Source organism: Cetorhinus maximus, chromosome 4 (assembly GCF_964194155.1).
Source record: "Cetorhinus maximus chromosome 4, sCetMax3.hap1.1, whole genome shotgun sequence".
NCBI lineage: Eukaryota > Metazoa > Chordata > Chondrichthyes > Lamniformes > Cetorhinidae > Cetorhinus > Cetorhinus maximus.
This window is the reverse complement of record NC_135882.1, coordinates 175974944-175994673: the sequence shown is the minus strand read 5'-3', so window position 1 is coordinate 175994673 and position 19730 is coordinate 175974944. Positions and strand designations below refer to the sequence as shown.

The 19730-nt window shown below is 42.7% G+C and overlaps 1 protein-coding gene across 1 annotated transcript in view; it reads left to right on the top strand.

The window, feature by feature from the left end:
* ttc39c (tetratricopeptide repeat domain 39C) overlaps window positions 1-19730 on the top strand; it is a 116340-nt gene that overhangs the window by 29747 nt on the left and 66863 nt on the right. Inside the window, exon 3 of the mRNA XM_078541168.1 lies at window positions 267-395. Coding sequence (XP_078397294.1) covers window positions 267-395 — 129 coding nt within the window. The remainder of the gene's footprint in view (window positions 1-266; window positions 396-19730) is intronic.

Sequence of the window (19730 nt, the reverse complement as noted above, 5' to 3'; positions counted from 1 at the left end):
GAATTAGGATTAATGTTGTTCAGATATCTTTTGTGATTTGCGTAAGAAATGGACAAGACATTAGTTTATATTTTTACAACATTGAATTACTGTAGTTAAGTGATAGCTCCAGCTACTGTATAATTTAATATTAATTAAGAGTATATTTATTAAACATGCTTGTTAGCAAATGTGAGCTTATTAGACTGATAGGTATGATCGTTTTAACTGTATTTGTCACTAACCACAACAAAATGGATATTGTTAATTCAAACTTCATTTTCCAGAATGCCATGATGACCTTTGAAGATGAAAAAATGCAGTTGGCTTGTGACGATTTAAAAAACACGGAGAAACTCTGTGAAAGTAGTGAAGCAGGTGTCATTGAAACAATCAGGAATAAAATTAAAAAGAATGTGAGTACACCGTCCGCATTGGTAATACTATCCAATATATACCAGTTAAAAACAAATAATGGGGAGAATATTTTCTTCAGTCTTACAAGATGCAAGCGTATTCTTACTTCAAACTATACAGTTGAAAAGAAAACATTTAACTGTTTTTGTAATGAACTTTTGAAAGTGCTATGTGTGACATAGCTCTTTACCTAGGCTAAAAGTAGGGGTTCTAGTTTCTTGAATTGACTCTTCAACACATTCCATAACATTTCTTTTGTGCATTGTTCGTGCCCTCTTCGAGCCTATCTTGTCCACGTGACCCATCCTGCTTTCTCGACCCTATTCCCATTAAACTACTGTTGCTTTGTTCCGCTCTTGCCCAGTCATAACTAGAGACCCTCCTGCAGTGGCTCCTCATCTTGCCCATTGCCTCTGGTGTCCCCAAGGACCTATTGGTTGCCCTCTCCTGTTTTGCGTTGATTTGCTTCTCCTTGGTGACATCATCCAAAAACAGGATGGCAGGTTCTACATGTATGCTGATGACCTTTCTTGACCACTCCTCTGTCTTGTTGTTAGGCAAATCTTCCAATACCCAGTCCCAGACAAGCAGAAATTTCCTCCAGTTAATTATCGGGAAGACCTGTTTGATCCTGAGCTGAGGTTCCAACTCCACATCCTCTCCATCATCAAGACTGCCTACTTCTACTTCCGTGATAATTTCCCATCTTGCCTCAGTCCATCTGCCTCTTTATATCCTCCTCACAGCTTAAATTTCCACCTAACTGTTATGATCCCCAGCTTTCCACCTACTGTTATGATCCCCAGCTGAAGTTACCACAGGACAAGCCTGATTCCAGGATGGAACCCAGCTTGATAGATTCTAACTTTTATTTGTTTGTTTTAGATATGCGGAGAGTAGCTACTGAACAGAGTCACAGGAGTCAGCTGATAAACTTTTAGCAAAAGAATAAAACATTTTTTCAACAAGAAAAGAGGAACTATATTACAAATCTCCTTCACCCACAACTATACCTATATATACAGATTTGTAAGGATAGCACAAGTTACAAAAACTATCTTTAATGTTGACAGTAAATACACAGTCCATGTAAACCAATTGGTGACTCATAGTCAGGCACACCACACTCTGAAACCAAGTGACAGATGCCACCTCAACCAGATGCTATGGATCTCTCCTCAACTTGCCTGCCACCCCCCAACCACCAGACGCTTGTCACACCATGAGCCAATCAGTCTCACTGAATTCCATCTTTCACATGAAGGGTACCATTCTCCACTCTCCAAGAACTCGCTTTGGAATCTTCTCCCAAACCGACACTTTCCCTCAGACGCTTTTCACAAGGGCTCACCTCCAAGGTTTTGAGCTCTCCTTCCGATGTTCCTCTCCCCTGGGTTACCACATGCATTCAAGCTTTCTTCCACGCACTCCCTCTCTCAGACTCAGCCATCAATAGTACACCACTGCTTCACATGCCCATAACAAAGATTACAGACCTTCAGTTATCTCTTTGGACCTTCTGACCTCTCACTTTAAATTTACTTCCTTTAAGCATGAAGCTTAGAGTCTTCCTTTCTGCTCCTTACTTTCGCTTCCACAGAACAGGACCTTTCCCAGGTTCCTGTCCTTCCTTTTGACTAGAAGGTCTGCTTGGGACTTCCTCTTGTTCCGCTCCCCTGGATTCTTGGGGGCTTTCTTCTTTACCTTGGAACTGGTTATCTGCCCCTTCTAGGTTGTTTCTGCTTGGCAGCTGTCTTCAAAACCAACTGAACTCGAACAGCTTCCAAATCAAGCTGCTGTTTCTAGTTTCTTCTGTGTGTCTGTGTGTGCCTCTCCTTCAGAATTTTCTCCAATAGTTTCCCTACCACTGATGTGAGACTCACTGGCCTGTAGTTCCCTGGCTTATCTCTACAACCCTTCTTAAATAGCGGAACCACATTAGCTGTTCTCCAGTCCTCTGGCACCTACCCCGTGGCCAGAGAGGAATTAAAAATTTGGTTCAGAGCCCCTGCGATCTCCCCTCTTGCCTCCCTCAGCAGTCAGGGACACAAATCAACTGGACCTGGAGATTTGTCCACTTTTAAGCCTGCCAACACCTCCAATACCTTGTCACCCCCTATATCAATTTACTTAAGAACCTCACAGTCTCTCTCCCCGAGTTCCATACCTTCATCCTCATTCTCTTGAGTGAAGACGGATGTGAAGTATTCATTCAAACTCTAGCGATGTCATCTGGCTCCACCCATAGATTGCCCCCTTGGCCTCTTATGGGCCTTACTCTTTCCCTGGTTATCCTCTTCCCATTGATATACTTATAGAATATCTTGGGATTTTCCCTACTTTTACCAGCCAGAGCGTTCTCATATCCCCTCTTTGCTCTCCTAATTGCTTTCTTAAGCTCCACCCTGCACTTTCTGTACTCCGCTAATGCCTCCACTGATTTGCTTCTCTTGTACCTGCTAAAAGCCTCTCTTTTCCTTCTCATCTTAACCTGAATATGTCTGGTCATCCTGAGGAATAAAGGGACCTTGGCGTGTGTGTCCATAGATCTCCGAAGGCGGAGGGGCATGTTAGTGGGGTGGTGAAAAAGGCATATGGGACACTTGCCTTTATCAATCGAGGCATAGATTACAAAAGTAGGGAGGTCTTGTTGGAGTTGTATAGAACCTTGGTGAGGCCACAACTGGAGCACTGTGTGCAGTTCTGGTCACCACATTATAGGAAGGATGTGATTGTACTGGAGGGGGTGCAGAGGAGATTCACCAGGATGTTGCCTGGGATGAAACATATTTAAGTTTATGAAGAGAAATTGGATAGACTTGAGTTGTTTTCGTTGGAACAGAGACGACTGAGGGGGCGACCTGATCGAGGTGTACAAGATTATGAGGGGCATGGACAGGGTGGATAGGGAGTAGTTGTTCCCCTTAGTTGAAGGGTCATTCACAAGGGGACATCAGTTCAAGGTGAGGGGCAGGAGGTTTAAAGGGGATGTGAGGAAAAACTTTTTTACCCAGAGGGTGGTGACGGCCTGGAATGCGCTGCCTGGGAGGGTGATGGAGGTGGGCTGCCTCACATCCTTTAAAATGTACCTGGATGAGCATTTGGCATCTCATAATATTCAAGGCTATGGGCCAAGTGCTGGTAAATGGGATTAGGTAGGTAGGTCAGGTGTTTCTCACGTGTCGGTGCAGACTCGATGGGCCGAAGGGCCTCTTCTGCACTGAGAGATTCTGTGATTCTGAGGGGCTTGCCTGTTTAAAACCACAGAAACGTAGAACAATAGAAGCAGGAGTAGGTCATTTGGCTCCTCGAGCCTGCTCCGTCATTCAATATGATCATAGCTGATCCTCTATCTCAACGCCATACTCCCTTGCTCTCTCCATACCCCTTGATGCCTTTAGAGTCCAAAATTTATCTATTTCCTGAATAAATATATTCAGTGACTTGGCCTTCATAGCCTTCAGTGGTAGAGAATGCCACAGGTTCACCACCCTCTGAATGAAGAAGTTTCTCCTTATTTCAGTCCTAAATGGCCTAGCCGCATCCTGAGATTGTGACCCCTTGTTCTAGACCCCTCAGCCAGAGGAAACATCATCCCTTCATCCAGTCTGTCCAGCTCTGTTAGAATTTTATGTTTCAATGAGATCCCCTCTCATTATTCTAAATTCAAGCCGTCAGCCCAATCTCTCCTCCAACAATAATCCTGCCACCCCAGGAATCAGTCTGGTGAACCTTTGCTGCACTCTCTCTATGGCAATTATATCATTTCTTGGGTAAGGAGACCAAAACTGTGCAGGCATCTTCAGGTGTGATCTCACCAAGGCCCTGTATAGCTGCAGTAAGACATCCTGGCCCCTGTACTCAAGTCCTCTTGCAATGAAGGCCAGCATACCATTTGCCGCCTTAACTGCTTGCTGCACCTGCATGCTTGCTTTCAGTGATTGTTGTACAAATACACCCAGGTCCCGTTGTACATCAACATTTCCCAATCTATCACTATTTAAGCAATACTCTGCCATTCTGTTTCTCCTACCAAAGCGAATAACTTCACACTTATGCATGTTATACTGCATCTGCATTTATTTGCCTACTCACTCAACTTGTCTAAATCACCTTGAAGCCTCTTAACATCCTCCTCACCACTCTCACTCCCACCTGGTTTTGTGTCATCAGCATACTTGGAAATATTATATTTGGTTCCCTCATCCAAATCATGGATATATGTTGTGAATAGCTGGGGCCCAAGCACTGATCCCGTGGGACCCCACTAGTCACTGCCTGCCATTTCCAAAATGACCCATTTATTCCTACTCACCATTTCCTGCCTGTTAACCAATTCTTAATCTTTGCTAATATAATATCCCCAATCCCATGTGCTTTAATTTTACACACTAGCCTCTTATGTGGGATTTTATCAAAAGCTTTCTGAAAATCCAAATACATCGCATCCACTGGTTCTCCCTTATCTATTCTGCTAGTTAAGTCCTCAAAAAAAGCTCCAGTAGGTTTGTCAAACATGATTTCCCTTCATAAATCCATGTTGACTTTGTCTAATCTAGTTGATGTTTTCTAAGTGTCCTGTTATCGCATCCTTTCATAATAGACTCTAGCATTTTCCCTACCACTGATGTTAGGCTAACTGGTCTGTAATTCCCTGTTTTTTTCCCTCCCTCCTTTTGTAAATAGTGGGGTTACACTTGCCACCTTCCAGTCTGCCAGGGCTGTCCCAGAATCTACAAAATTTTGGAAAATGATAACCAACGCATCAACTATTTCCATGGCCACCTCCTTTAGTACCCCAGAATGTAGATTATCAGACCCTGGGGATTTATCAGCTTTCAATCCCATTAATTTCACCAGCACTCTTTTTTTAGTAACAATTTTCTTCAATTCCTCCTTCTCACTAGATCTTTCGTTCCCTAGTATTTCTGGGAAGTTATTTGTATCTTCCTCCATGAAGACACAACAAAAGTAGTTTAATTGCTCTGCCATATCCTTGTTCTCTATTATAAATCCTCCCGTTTCGGACTGTAAGGGGCCGACATTTGTCTTCAATCTTTTTCTGGTTAACAAACTTTTAGAAGCTTTTTCAGTTCTCTTATGTTCCTTGTAAGTTTACACTCGTACTCTATTTTTCCCCCTCTTAATCAATCTCTTGGCCTCTCTTTTGCTGAATTCTAAACTGGTCCCGATCCTCAGGCTTGCTACTTTTTCTAGCAACTTATATGACTCCTCTTTGGATCCAGTACTATCCTCAATTTCTTTTGTTAGCCATGGTTGGGCCACTTTTCCAGTTGTGTTTTTTGTGCCAGAAAGAAATGTATAACTGTTGCAATGTATACATTCGTTCCTTAAATATTAGCTATTGCCTATCCACCATCATGCTTTTTAATGAAGTTCTCCAACCTATCTTAGCCAACTCATGCCTCATACCTTTGTAATTTCCCTTGTTTAGATTTAGGACCCTAGTTTCGGTTTGGACTACTTCGCTTTCTAACATAAGGAACAATTCTATCATGTTATGTTCACTGTCCCCTAAAGGACCCCGCACAACAAGATTATTACTTAACCCCTTCTTATTGCACAAAACCAAATCTTGGACAGGCTGTACCCTTGACGGTTGCTCGATGTACTGGTCTAAAAAACCATTTTCTACACACTCCAGGAATTCATCCTCCACAGTATTATTGCTAATTTGGTTTGCCCAGTCTATATGTAGATTAAAGTCACCCATGATTACTGTAGCACCCTTGTTACATGCATCTCTAATTTCCTGTTTAATGCTGTCGCCTACCTTACCACTAATGTTTGGAGGCCTATAGACAACTCCCACTAATGTTTTCCACCCTTTGTTGCTCCTTAGCTCCACCCAGGCTGATTCTGCATCTAGGTTTTCTGAGCCAATACCCCCTCTCACTATTGCACTGATTTCATTCTTAACTAACAATGCCATGTCACCTCCTTTTCCTTTTCTACCTGTCCTTCCTAAATGTCGAATACCCTTAGATATTCAGTTCCCAGCCTTGGCCACCCTGCAGCCATACTTCTGTAATCGCAATCATTTCGTACCCATTTACATTTATTTGCGCTGTTAATACGTCTCCCTTTATTGTGAATGTTCCGTGCATTCTGATACAGTGTCTTTAGACTTGTCTTTTTTACACACTTTTTTTGTACTATGGCCCTATTTGCTGCTAGCCCCTGTTTCCTTTGCCTTCCACTTTTGCTTTTTACTGTTCTGTCTTTCATTTCTATATTTGTTTCCCTCTTTTGTGCCTCCCCACTCAAGTTTCCATCCCCCTGCCCCTCTAGTTTAAACCATCCTTCCACAGCACCAGCGAATACCCCTGTGAGGACATTGGTCCCAGTTTTGCAGGGGTGCAACCCGTCCAGCTTGTACAGGTCCCATCTTCCCCAGAATTGGTCCCAATGCCTCAGGAATCTAAATCCATCTCTGCAGCCACGCATTCATCCGGTCTATTCTCCTATTCCTGATCTCACTAGCATGCGGCACTGGGAGTAATCCTGAGGTGACTACCTTTTGAGGTCCTGCTTTTTAATTTAGTTCCAAGCTCCCTATATTCTGCTTGCAGGACCTCCTCCCTGTTGTTACCTACGCCGTTGGTACCGATTTGGACCATGAACTCTGGCTATTCACCCTCCCTCTTCAGAATGTCCTGTAGCCGCTCAGTGACATGCTTGACCATGGCACCAGGGATGTAACATACCTCTGAAGAAGGACCATGCGGACTCGAAACATTAACTCTGTTTCTCTCTCCACAGATGCTGCTAGACCTGCTGAGTTTTTCCAGCATTTTCTGCTTTTGTTTCAGACTTCCAGCATTCGCAGTATTTTGCTTTTATCTTAGTAAGCAGCATACCATCCTGGTGTGACGTATGCGGCTGCAGAAATGTCTAACCCTATTGTTACTATCACTATTGTTCTCCCGCTCTTATTTTTTCTTACCCCGCAAACCCCCCCCCGCCATGCAGCAGAGCCACTCGTGGCGCCACAGACTTGTCTCTTGCTGCATTCCACCGAAAATCCATCTCCCCCAGCAGTATCCAAAACAGAAAATCTGTTAGAGCGGGAGATGGACCCAGGGGATTCCAATACCTGCATAGGGCCTTTACTCTGTCTGATGGTAACCCATTTCCTTTCTCCCTTTACCTGTGGTGTGACCAGCTCACTGTATGTGCTGTTCATAAAGATCTCAGCCCTGCGGATGCTCCATAGTGACTGCAACCGCTACTCCAGATCCAAAATGCAGATTTCAAGTCGCTGTAGCTGGAGACACTTTCTGCACATGTGGTCACCATGGACACTGGAAGTGTCCCTGACTTCCCACATCACACAGGAGGAGCATTCCATGTGACCCGAGCTGCCTTGCCATGACTTACCCTTAAATTACTTTTTTCTTTTACTTCCTCTAGTTTAGAGAATACTAAGGAAAGTAGAAATATTCACCAAGTCCTACCTACCAAGACCACTGTTCTCCTTTATGAGGAAAGGTAGAAAATGAAAGGATCACTACCTTCCCTCTTCAGCAAACTCCCTCATTCACCAAACTCCAACTGAAGCACTCAAATGCAGCCCAAAGCAGCACTCTAGTGCAGATCCCTGTTGCTTGGCCACAGCCCAAGTTTTTTACTCTTGTTTGGTTTACTTAGCTTAGAGTCATAAAACTCTTATTCGAAATGCAGGCACCTTTTGAAGTGAAACTAAAACTCAACGACTTTTTCTTAACATGCAAATACAGAAATACAAATCAAACTTAAACATTAAAGCTGAAACTCATTCCTAACACCCACAAATACTAATATAACTTACTTAAACTATCTCTATTTCCTAACATAACCTTGTCAGAAAACTTAGATTAATTACTCTGTCTCTTCATCCAAGTCATTAATATAAATTTGTAAATAGCTGAGGCCTTAGCATTGATACTTGTGGCACTCCACTTGTCACAGCCTGCAGGTTTTGGTTTACTCTCTTGCTCTTTCATTTTGCTTTCAGACAGCACTGGTTCATTATTCTGCCATTTGCACCTCCTCTGGACACTTTTTTACTTTTCCCATTACCTTTGGCCTTGCATCACTGACTCTAGTTATTTAATCTCTGCTATCTTTCACCCTATCACAGGCCTTCCCTTTTCTTTACACACCATCCTCATCCCTTTTATTTATGATCTATTAAATTTCTAACCTTTCTGATGAAAGATCATCGACCTGAAACATTAACTTACTATCTGTGCTGATGCTTCCTGAGTATTTTCAGTTTTTATTTCAGATTTCTGGCATCTGCAATATTTTGCTTCAGAAATGAGCATATACTTCCCGAGTCAAAGCCTTGCCTTGTGTGTGAAGTATCCCTGATAACTACTTCCGGTTGTACAATGGCATGTACTGGCAAAGTATGAAAATGCAACAATTCATCAAGATTACTAATATTTGTAAAATATGGATTACTGCCTTGGGTTATACGAATCCCATCCTCTTGAAGTTGAAGCTAATCTTAAATGTAAAGGTATTTGCACAAATAAAATGATTTTCAAGGACACAATGGTAGCAGATGGTCTTTTCCTATACTTGAGCTGTGACATCCAGTGTTGACGTTACTGAGGAAATACTAATGTGTCACCTTGCCCTTTCATACAAAACAGATTCCACATTTCTGATTCTTTTTACCACGTAAAACAGATGGGCAAGCATTCCAATCATATGCCTAGAATTACATAGACTTTACAACATAGAAACAGGTCGTTTGTCCTAATCAGTTTGTGCTGGTGTTTTAACCTCAACACGGGCAGTACCCTAACTCCATTTATCTGCTCTGTTCCTTATTTCCCTCCTTCAACCGCATGTTTAACCTATTCTGAATTGTTAAGGTTTTTTCTGCTTCAGTCACTAACTCCAGCTGTGTATTTCACAGCCTCATGACCCTCTTGTATACTAAAAGCGGAGTCTGTTTTGTGTGAAAGAGCAGGTGACGCATTGTCAGTGTTCCTCAGTCATAAATACTGGGTGTCACTACCCATGCATATAGAAAGTGGCCACCTGCTGCCCTTGTGCAGCTGAAATATATTTTAATTGTGAAAGTACCTTGCATTTACTGTTTGCCTCCATTTCAATAGGATAGTTAGTCAAAGCAAGGCTCGGGCCAATTCGGGACCAAAAATGGGGCTGGGATACTAAAGGACTGAGGTACTAAATGAGTGCTTTGACAACATCCTCTTCTTTAGATACAATGTCACAGTAAAGGAGGAGGCAGCAGAGGAATTGAATGAGATAAAAATACCTAAAGGGGATGTAATTAAAAGGTTGGCAGGGCTCAGGGTAGAAAAGTCACCCAATCCAGATGGGATGAATTCTAGGTTGCTAGGGAGATAAGGGTGGAAATTGCAGAGGCTCTGGCCACAACCTTCCAATCCTCCTTAGATATTGGAGTTGTACCAAAGCACTGGAGGATTACAAATGTTGCATCTTGTTCATAAAAATGCAGAGGGATAAACTTGGCAATTTAACGCCATTCAGACTAATGTCGGCTTTCAAGGACAATTATTGGGGCAAAATTAATTGGCATTTGGAGAAATATGGGTTAGTAAATAATAAAAAAAAAAGCTCGGCCCAACTATTTTCAGCAGCTTCATCAATGACCTTCCTTCTATCATAAGGTCAGGAAGTGGGGTTGTTCACTGATGATTGCACAACGTTCATCATTCGCGACTCCTCAGATACCGAAGCAGTCCATGTCCAAATGCAGCAAGACCTGGACAATATCCAGGCATGGGCTGACTGTGGCAAGTAACACAAATGACAGGCAATGACCATCTCCCAACGAGAGAATCTAACCATCACTCCTTCACGTTCATTGGCATTACCATCACTGAATCCTTCACGATCAACATGCTGGGGTCTATCATTGACCAGAAACTGAACTGGACTAGCCACATAAATACTGTGGCTACAAGAGCAGGTCAGAGGCTAGGAATCATGTGACGGGTAATTCATCTCCTGACTCCCCAAACCTGTCCACCATCTGCAAGGTGCAAGGCAGGAGTGTGATGGAATACTCCCCACTTGCCTGGATGAGTGCAGCTCCCACAGCACTCAGGAAGCTTGACACCGCCCAGGACAAAGCAGCCCGCTTGATTGGCACCACATCCACAAACATTCACTCCCTCCACCACCAACGCAAGGTCGCAGCAGTGTGTATCATCGGCAAGGTGCACTGCAGGAATTTACCAAGGCTCCTTAGACAGCACCTTCCAAACCCATGAGCACTACCATCCAGAAGGACAAGGGCAGCAGCAGATAGATGGAAACATCACCTACAAGTTCCCCTCCAAGTCACTCGCCATCCTGACTTGGAAATATATCGCCATTCCTTTACTGTCGCTGGGTCAAAATCCTGGAACTCCCTTCCTAACAGCACTGTGGGTGTACCTACACCACATGGACTGCAGCGGTTCAAGAAGGCAGCTCACCACCACCTTCTCAAGGGCAACTACGGATGGGCAATAAATGCTGGCCCAACCAATGAAGCCCAGATCCTATGAATGAATGAATGAATAAATAAATAAATTGTGAAAGGCAAATTGTATTGTGGTGGCATAGTGGTATTGTCACTGTGCTAGTGTTCCTGAGCCCCAGGGTAATGCTCTAGGGATCCTGGGTTCGAATCCCACCACGGCAGATGGAATTTGAATCCAGTAACAGTCTGGAATTAAAAATCTTATGATGACCATAAAACCATTGTTGATTGTTGTAAAAACCCATCTGGTTCACTGATGTCCCTTAAGGGAAGCAGATTTTCTTCCCTACCTGGTCTGGCCTATATGTGATTTCAGATCCACCGCAATGTGGTTGACTCTAAAATGCCCTCTGAAATGGCCTAGCAAGCCACTCAGTTTCTCAAGGGCAATTAGGGATGGTCAATAAATGCTGGCCTAGCCAGTGATGCTCATGTTCCGTGAATAAGTAAAAAATAACCAGATTGAATTCTTTGTTGAGGTAACAGGGAGGGTGGATGAGGTTAGTGAGGTCGGTGTTATGTATGTAGACTTTCAAAAGGAACTCCCTTCCTAATAGTACTGTACCTACACCACATGGACTGTAAAATTGAAGAAGGTGGCTCATCACCACCACCTCAAGGGCAATTTTGGATGGGTGGTAAAGGCTGGTCTTGTCATCGAAGCTCACATCACAGAATCACACAGTGCAGAAGAGGCCCATCGAGTCTGCACCAACACGTGAGAAACACCTGACCTACCTACCTCATCCCATTTACCAGCACTTGACCCGTAGCCTTGAATGTTATGACGTGCCAAGTGCTCATCCAGGTGCTTTTTAAAGGATATGAGGCAACCCGCCTCCACCACCCTCCCAGGCAGTGCATTCCAGACCGTCACCACCCTCTGGGTAAAAAAGATTTTCCTCACAGCCCCCCCTAAACCTCCTGCCCCTCACCTTGAGCTCGTGTCCCCTCATGACTGACCCTTCAACCAAGGGGAACAGCTGCTCCCTATCCACCCTGTCCATGCCCCTCATAATCTTGTACACCTCGATCAAGTCGCCCCTCAGTCTTCTCTGCTCCAACGAAAACAACCCAAGTCTATCCAACCTCTCTTCATAACTTAAATGTTTCATCCCAGGCAACATCCTGGTGAATCTCCTCTGCACCCGCTCCAGTGCAATCACATCCTTCCTATAATGTGGTGACCAGAACTGCACACAGTACTCCAGCTGCAATCTCCTCCCTTGTCTCCCTCAGCAGTCTGGGACACAAATCATCCGGACCTGGAGATTTGTCCACTTTTAAGCCTGCCAACACCTCCAATACCTTGTCACTCCCTATATCAATTTGCTCAAGAACCTCGCAGTCTCTCTCCACGAGTTCCATACCTTCATCCTCATTCTTTTGGGTGAAGACGGATGTGAAGTGTTCGTTCAACACTCTACCGACGTCCTTTGGCTCCACCTATAGATTGCCCCCTTGGTCCCTAATGGGCCCTTCTCTTTCCCTGGTTATCCTCTTCCCATTGATATACTTATAGAATATCTTGGGATTTTCCATAACAGACAAAACATAACAGACTTGTTAGCAAAACTGAAGCTCATGGGATTAAAGGGGCTGTGTACATTCAAAATTGGCTAAGGAACATAGACAGTAGTGTGAACAGATGTCCTTTAGACTGGCAGGAAGTGATCAGTCATGCCCAAACCCTCCTCTTTTTCATGATGTACTGATGATCTGGAATTAGGTATACGTTGGCATAATTCCAAAGTTTGCTGATAACACTGAACTCAGAAATGTAGAAAACAATGGGAAAGATAGTAAGAAGATTTCAGGAGGAGATAGGCAGACTGGTGAAATGGTCAGGTTCATGAGGATGAAATTTTATGCAGAAAAGTGTGGAGTGACCCATTTTGGTAGGAAGTATGAGCAGAGGCAATAGAAAATAAATGGTGCAATGTTAAAGAGCACAGAGACCTGTCAATGTACTTACACAAATCTTTGAAGGTGGCAGGACAAATTGAAAATACTATTAATTGATAGAGATGTGGATAGAGCACAAAGTGAGGGAGATGCTTGATGGATACAAAGGTGGGATACTGATTGGCAGGCGACTGAATTTCAAATCTTCGATATGCTGATGACATTATTCTGCTCGCTATCTCAGTGGAGCAGCTACAGAAGTTGGTGGATCTTCTTGATCAAGTTAACCAGAAATCGTGTCCTGTCAAAGTTGACAAGACAAAGGTGATGAGGATAGGTGGAAAGATGTGCAAGATTCTGATTAACTGAATTCAGCTTGAAACGTTCTGCTCTATTTGGGTCATGCATCATCGAAGATGCAGAGTCTACCAAAGAAATTCAAGCTAGACTTAACAAGAGTCATGGCATTGTGAACTGACATAAGGTATGGAATATCCACAGCATCTCAACTACAAATAAATTTCATCTTCTGAAAGTCCTTGTGTGACCGGTGACAATATATGGGTGTGAAAGCTGAACCATCAAGAAGAGTGACAATGTTTGAATAAGAGCATTTGAAATTAAACGACTGAGACGGATATTACGTGTGTCACAGACAAACGAGTGGGTGCTGGAGAAAGCTGGTGTTCAGAGGGACTCGTTTGCAGCAGTGATATCAAGGAAGCTCACGTATTTTGGACATGTGATGTGAACAACAGGGGAGTGTTTGGAAAAGGGGGTAATGCAAGGCAAACACACCTGGAAAACGTACACAGGGAAGACGCGAGATGGTATGGATGGATAATATCAGAATGTGGACTGGCCTCTCTATTGCACAGGCAGTGAGAGCATCAAAGGCTAGAGATCAATGGAGAAAGATTGTTCTTAGTTTGCCAAAAGTAATGCAGCCCATTCTCACCTCTCCACATATCTGTAACCTCTTCCAGCCCTACAGCTTTCTGAAATCTCTGCGCTCCTCCAATTCGAGCCTCTTGGGCACCCCTGATTTTTTTTTTAACCACTCCGTTATTAGCAGTCATACTTGCAGCTACCTTGGCTCTAAGCTCTGGAATTCCGTCCCTAAACCTATCACCACTCTACTTCTCTGTCTCATGCATGTGCCCTGTCTTTTCCTTTAAGATTCTCCATAAAATTTGAAATAAAAGCAGCAAATGCTGGAATTATTCAGGTCAGGCAGCATCTGTGGAGAGAGAAACAGATTTAATATTTCAGATTGTGACCTTTCATCAGATGTTCTTCTGCTTTATCTTGAAGCATGCCTCGCTGACCAAGGTTTTGGTCATCTGTCCTATATCTCTTCATGTAGCTTGGCAAATTTTGTTTAATCTTCATGCTGTAGTGCTTTTAACATTTTACTATGTTAAAGACACTATATAAATGCAAGTTATTATAGGCAGCAATGAGCCTTGTCATACTTCTGCTGTGTCATTGTTGCCTTGCTGTTGTTCATTCCTTCCTTTGATGTTGTTTCAGTTTGTGATCCATAGGATTAAAGTACCATTTCATTTGGTTTGTATCAAGTTGTCATTATTGCATCATCTTGTGATGAATTTGAGTGAAGCCCTCTTATTGCAACACGAGTCCTGTGTTTCCAACATCTCTGGATCAGAATGCTGCTGGCTCTAGCCCCACTACACAGATTTGAGCACATGATCTAAGATGGCAACTGATCTACTCTGTAGTTCTGAGGGAATGCTTTAATGTGGAGGTACTAACTTTCAGATGAGATGCTAAATTAAGGCCATAATTGATCCCTTTGAAGGAAGAGTGGGGAAATTCTTCCAGTGTCCTGGTCATATTCATTCTTTAACCAGCACTGTTAAATAAATACTAGAATAAATTATCTGGTCACTTCTCTCATTACTACTGCATTACTAGTGACTAAATTTTGAAAATTGAAAATTCTTTCCGGCTGCCTTTTGAATGAGAGCCCTTGCCTGCCCTCTCAGTTGAATGTGAAAGATCCTTATGGCACTATTTTAAAGAGCAGTGGAGTTGTCCCCTGAAGAAGAGTCATACGGGCTCGAAATGTTAACTCTGTTGTTCTCTCCACAGATGCTGTTAGACCTGCTGAGATTTTCCAGCATTTTCTGTTTTGTTTCAGATTTCCAGCATCTGCAGTATTTTGCTTTTGTCTTAGGGGGGAGTTGTCCTGCTGTCCTGACCAATATAAATTCCTCAACCAGCACCTAAAACAGATCATCCGTTCATTACCACTTTTTTTTTGTGTGGGATCTTGCTGTGTGCAAATTAGCTGCTAATATATCTTATATTATAAGAACATAAATAGGAGCAGCAGTAGGCAATTCAACCGAGCTTACTCTGCCATTCAGTACAATCATGGCTGATCATCTACATGAGCTGCACCTTCCCATACTACCTCCATATCCAATAATTCCTTTAGTGTCCAAAAATCTAATACAACAGTGAACTTCAAAAGTACTTAACTAGCTATAATGTGTGTTGGGCCATCCTGGAGATACTGGTGCTATACAAATGCAGCATTCGTTCTCTGCAGTTTTACAGGTGAGCCTATTACAGTTTGAACTGCAAGTTTTAGTGGGTCAGCTTTGATTTTAACTATAGCTGCCTGTGCCCTTTCAAAGGCTCATTCACTTTTATGTTTGGGATTTTAAAATTTTTTTTGTCTGAGAACAATGAAAGTACATAAGTGGAAATCATTGTGCCTTGATCATAAAGTACTTCTATTTTGCTCCATTATGTTGTCAGTGGAGGGGATTTTATATAATTCTATTGCCTCTTAAGTGCTTCATATCAATACATTAGCACATTTTCATCTACAAATTCAGTGTTTACTGTTGGCATTGCTAATGGGATTACCACAAATGTCTTTGATTGAAAAAGAATGTTCAAAGAGAAGCTTGTGTTTCTTTTTCTTTCTAATGGCCATTGATCAGTTGTGGCTCAGTGGGCGGTCTTGGTTCAACTGACTTCAGAAGACTGAAGTCTTCAATCATAGCTGGCACTTTTGTTTGATATTCATGTAGTGCTGCACTGTTGGTGCTGCCATTTTTGGGATGAGATGTTCAACCAAGATGGGTGTAGAAAATCCCCTGGCACTGTTTCAAAGAGGAGCATAGGATCAATATTTATCCCTCTACCAATATTGCTTTTTTTTAAAGAGATGACCTAATTGATTTAATTGCTGTTTGTGAGGTATTTCTGTGCACAAACCTCTTTGCTGTGAGGGCCAGGAGGCAGCTCAATGATAAGGCTTGGACTGTACAAGAGTGGAGGGAGAAGAGCAAAATACTGCTGGAAATCTAAACCAAAAACAGAAAATGCTGGAAATACTCAGGCTAGGCAGCATCTGTGGAGAGCAGAACAGTTAATAACATAGTAAATGGTGGCCCTTTTTATCAGCACTGGAAAAAGTTAAGAGATATAACAGGTTTTAAGCAAATACGGGGGCAAGGAAAGAGGGGAGAGAAGGCGAGGAAAGAAGAAAAGGGAAGGCTTGTGATAGGGTAGAAGCCGGAGAGGTTGAATGGCAGAACATATGATGTTGTAAGGTTAAAGGCGACGACAATAGTACAAGTAAAGAAACGTGAGTACTGCTGAAAAAAGAGACGTAGAAGCTTTTCGTCTTGCACTCTTCAGGACACATCCTAACATAAGGAGAAAACAACAGTTTATGGCACTAAGTCATAGGCTCAGTTGGAGTCATGATGGGCCAAATGGCCGCCTGCGCTGTAACAATTCTGTGATTATACTGTGCAGAGAGTGCTGATTGGTGGCAAGTGGACCCTGGTAGATGCATTGCTATGGAGAATGTACCAATGATGGTGACTGATGGTTAACTGCCAAGGTATTACCCTGAGGAATGAGTCAGCAAATGCCTCTCACTTATTTTGTTTAGCTGAAACAGGCACAATGTGTGTACATGTTCTTTCTGTCTGCAAAGAACAGGCCCCTGTGCATTAATATACGTAGCTTCCAATACACACAAATGCGCCACACTGCAAGCCCGACTGACTCTCTTAAATTGGTTGTCAGCGTAATTCCTAACACAGAGGATTATTTAGCAATTGTTGTCCAATCGCAGAATCACATCTAATGTTGGACGCTGTGTTTTGAGTTTTGCAAGCACGGCCCGGTTGGGTGCAGTCTGTACCTTGCCTGTTGTGCATAGTGGCTGGGACATGCTGTTTGATATGATCCGCCAGTCTTTGGGATGTATGGCTTAGATACCTAGCATCACACTGGCACTGAAATTCATACACGACGTTAGTCATTTGTGTGATAGGCAGAACGTCTTTTTGGCTTGTTGTTTTCCTCTTATGTTTATATTGTTGTGAAGTGCCCTGATGAGCGCAAGACAAAAAGCTTTGATGTGTCTCTTTTTTTCAGCAACACTCAAGATCTGTACCACCAAACGACTAAGTAAAGGAACACATGATAGATCTAGAGGAGGTGTAGGCAGAGGAGGTATATGGGGAAGTGGTGGCGTAGTGGTATTGTCACTAGACTGGTAATTCAGAGACTCAGGTTAATGCTCTGGGGACCTGGGTTTGAATCCCTCCATGGCAGAAACATCTGGAATAAAAACCTGGAATTTAAAGTCTAATGATGACTATGAAACCATTGTTGATTGGCGTAAAAACCCATCTGGTTCACTAATCCCCTTTAGGGAAGGAAATCTGCCGCCCTTACCTAGCCTGGCCTACGTGTGACTCCAGACCCACAGCAATGTGGTTGACTCTTAAATGCAAGGGCAATAAATGCTGGCCAAGCCAGTGATGTCTACTTTCCATGAACAAATAATGAAAAAAGAAATAACAGTCATCACATCTGCCATCCAAATAAATGGGAGCAGTGGTCATGATCTAAAATTGTTGCACTCGTTAAATCCGGAAGGCTGTAATTGAAAAATTAATGTCGGTTGAGCTTCATAAGTACAGTGTAGGAGGCCAAGGGCAGAGAAGTCAGAGTGAGAGTGGGGCAGGGAATTAAAATAACTACAGACTGAACAGAGGTTTCATTAAAGCGATTACCTAATCTGCATTTAGTCACCCCAGTGTAGAGCAGACTACAGTGTGAGAAGTAAATTAAAAGATGTACAAACAAATTGCTGTTTCGTTTGGAAGAAATGTTTGGGGCCCTGAACAGTGGGAAGTAGGGAGGCAAAGAGACAGGTTACATCTGTGTTGCACAGGAAGGAACTAGGTAAAGGGGAGGAGGTGATAGGGTAATTTGAGGAGCGGACCAGGGTCGAGAGAATGGTCCATTCAGATTGCTGAGAGGGGTTGGGAAAATGAGTTGAGAAAATGGGAGGGGGAGGATCCAGTCATTGTGGTCCGTGTAGGTACCAATGACGTAGGTAGAACTAGGAAAGAGGTTCTGCATAGTCGGTATGAGGAGCTAGGCAGCAAATTAAGACGCAAAACTTCAAAGGTAATAATCTCTGGATTGTTACCTGAGCCACATGCGAATTGGCATAGGACAAATAAATTGGAGAAATGAATGCGCAGCTGAAAGACTGGTGTGGGAGAAGTTGGTTGCGGATCGTGGGGCACTGGCACCAGTATTGGGGAAAGTGAAATCTGTACTGTTGGGACGCTCTACATCTGAACTGTGCTGTGATTGGTGTTATAGTGAGTCACATATATTAGGGAAATTGAGAATGTTTTAAACTAAACAATGGGGGCAAGGGATCAAATTTGGGAAGCTGTGGTAAATCAAAGGGTAGAGACAAGGCTAGAGAAAAAAAGTATTAATATGGGAAATGATAAACAGATCGTTCCAGGAAGGGATAGAGTGTACAAAGCTTAGAGTATATCAGCAGTTAAGGCTAGAGGTTACAAAACTAAAACGTATTACTGAAAAAAACATTTTTTTTTGTAGAAGCTTTTCACCTTGCACTCATCAGGACAATTCGCAAGAACACCAAATGTAAAGGGAACAGCACTTTATACTGTATGAGAAGAGAATGCTGATTGGCAAGTGCACTTTGGCAGAGGCATTGCCATGGAGAATGCACCAGTTGTCCACTTGCCAACCAATCAGCACTCTCTGTTGTGCCCTTTACGTTTGGTATTCTTGCGAAATGTCCTGATGAGTACAAGATGCAAAGCTTCAACAAAATCATGGGGATTTTAATCTACATATAACTGGATAAATCAGATGGGATAAGATAGCTCAGATGAGAAGTTCAGAGTGTTTTAGGGATAGTTTCCTAGAACAGCATGTTATGGAGCCAGCCAGAAAACAGGCTATACTAGACCTGGTATTGTGCAATGAGAAAGGATTAACGATCTCTTAGTGAAGGTGCCCATAGGCAGCAGTGATCATCATATAACTGAATTTTACATTCACTTTGAGAGAGGGAAGAGTGGGTCCAAGACTAGTATTTTAAATTTAAATAGGGGCAATTATGAGAGTATGAAAACAGAACAGCTCAAGTGAACTGGCAAATGAGGTTAAGGCATAGGTTAGTGGAGATGCAATGGCAGACATTTAAAGGATATTTTAGAATACTCGGAATAAATGCATTCCAACGAGAAAGAAAAATTCAAGGGATGGATCCACCATCCATGGTTAACTAAAGTCATAGTATCAAAATTAAAGGAAAAGCAGTACCAAACTTAAAGGAAAAGCATATAGTTGCACAAAGATGGGTGGTAGGTCAGAAGACTGGACAGAATATAAAGAACAGCAAATAAAGACTAAAATAATATTAAGGAGGGAAAAATTAGAGTATGCAAGAAAGCTAGTTAGAAATATAAAGACAGATAGTGAGAGTTTCTATCGATATTTAAATAAAAAAAGAGTTAACAAAGTGAGCCTTGGCCTTATAGGAACTGAGCCTACGGAA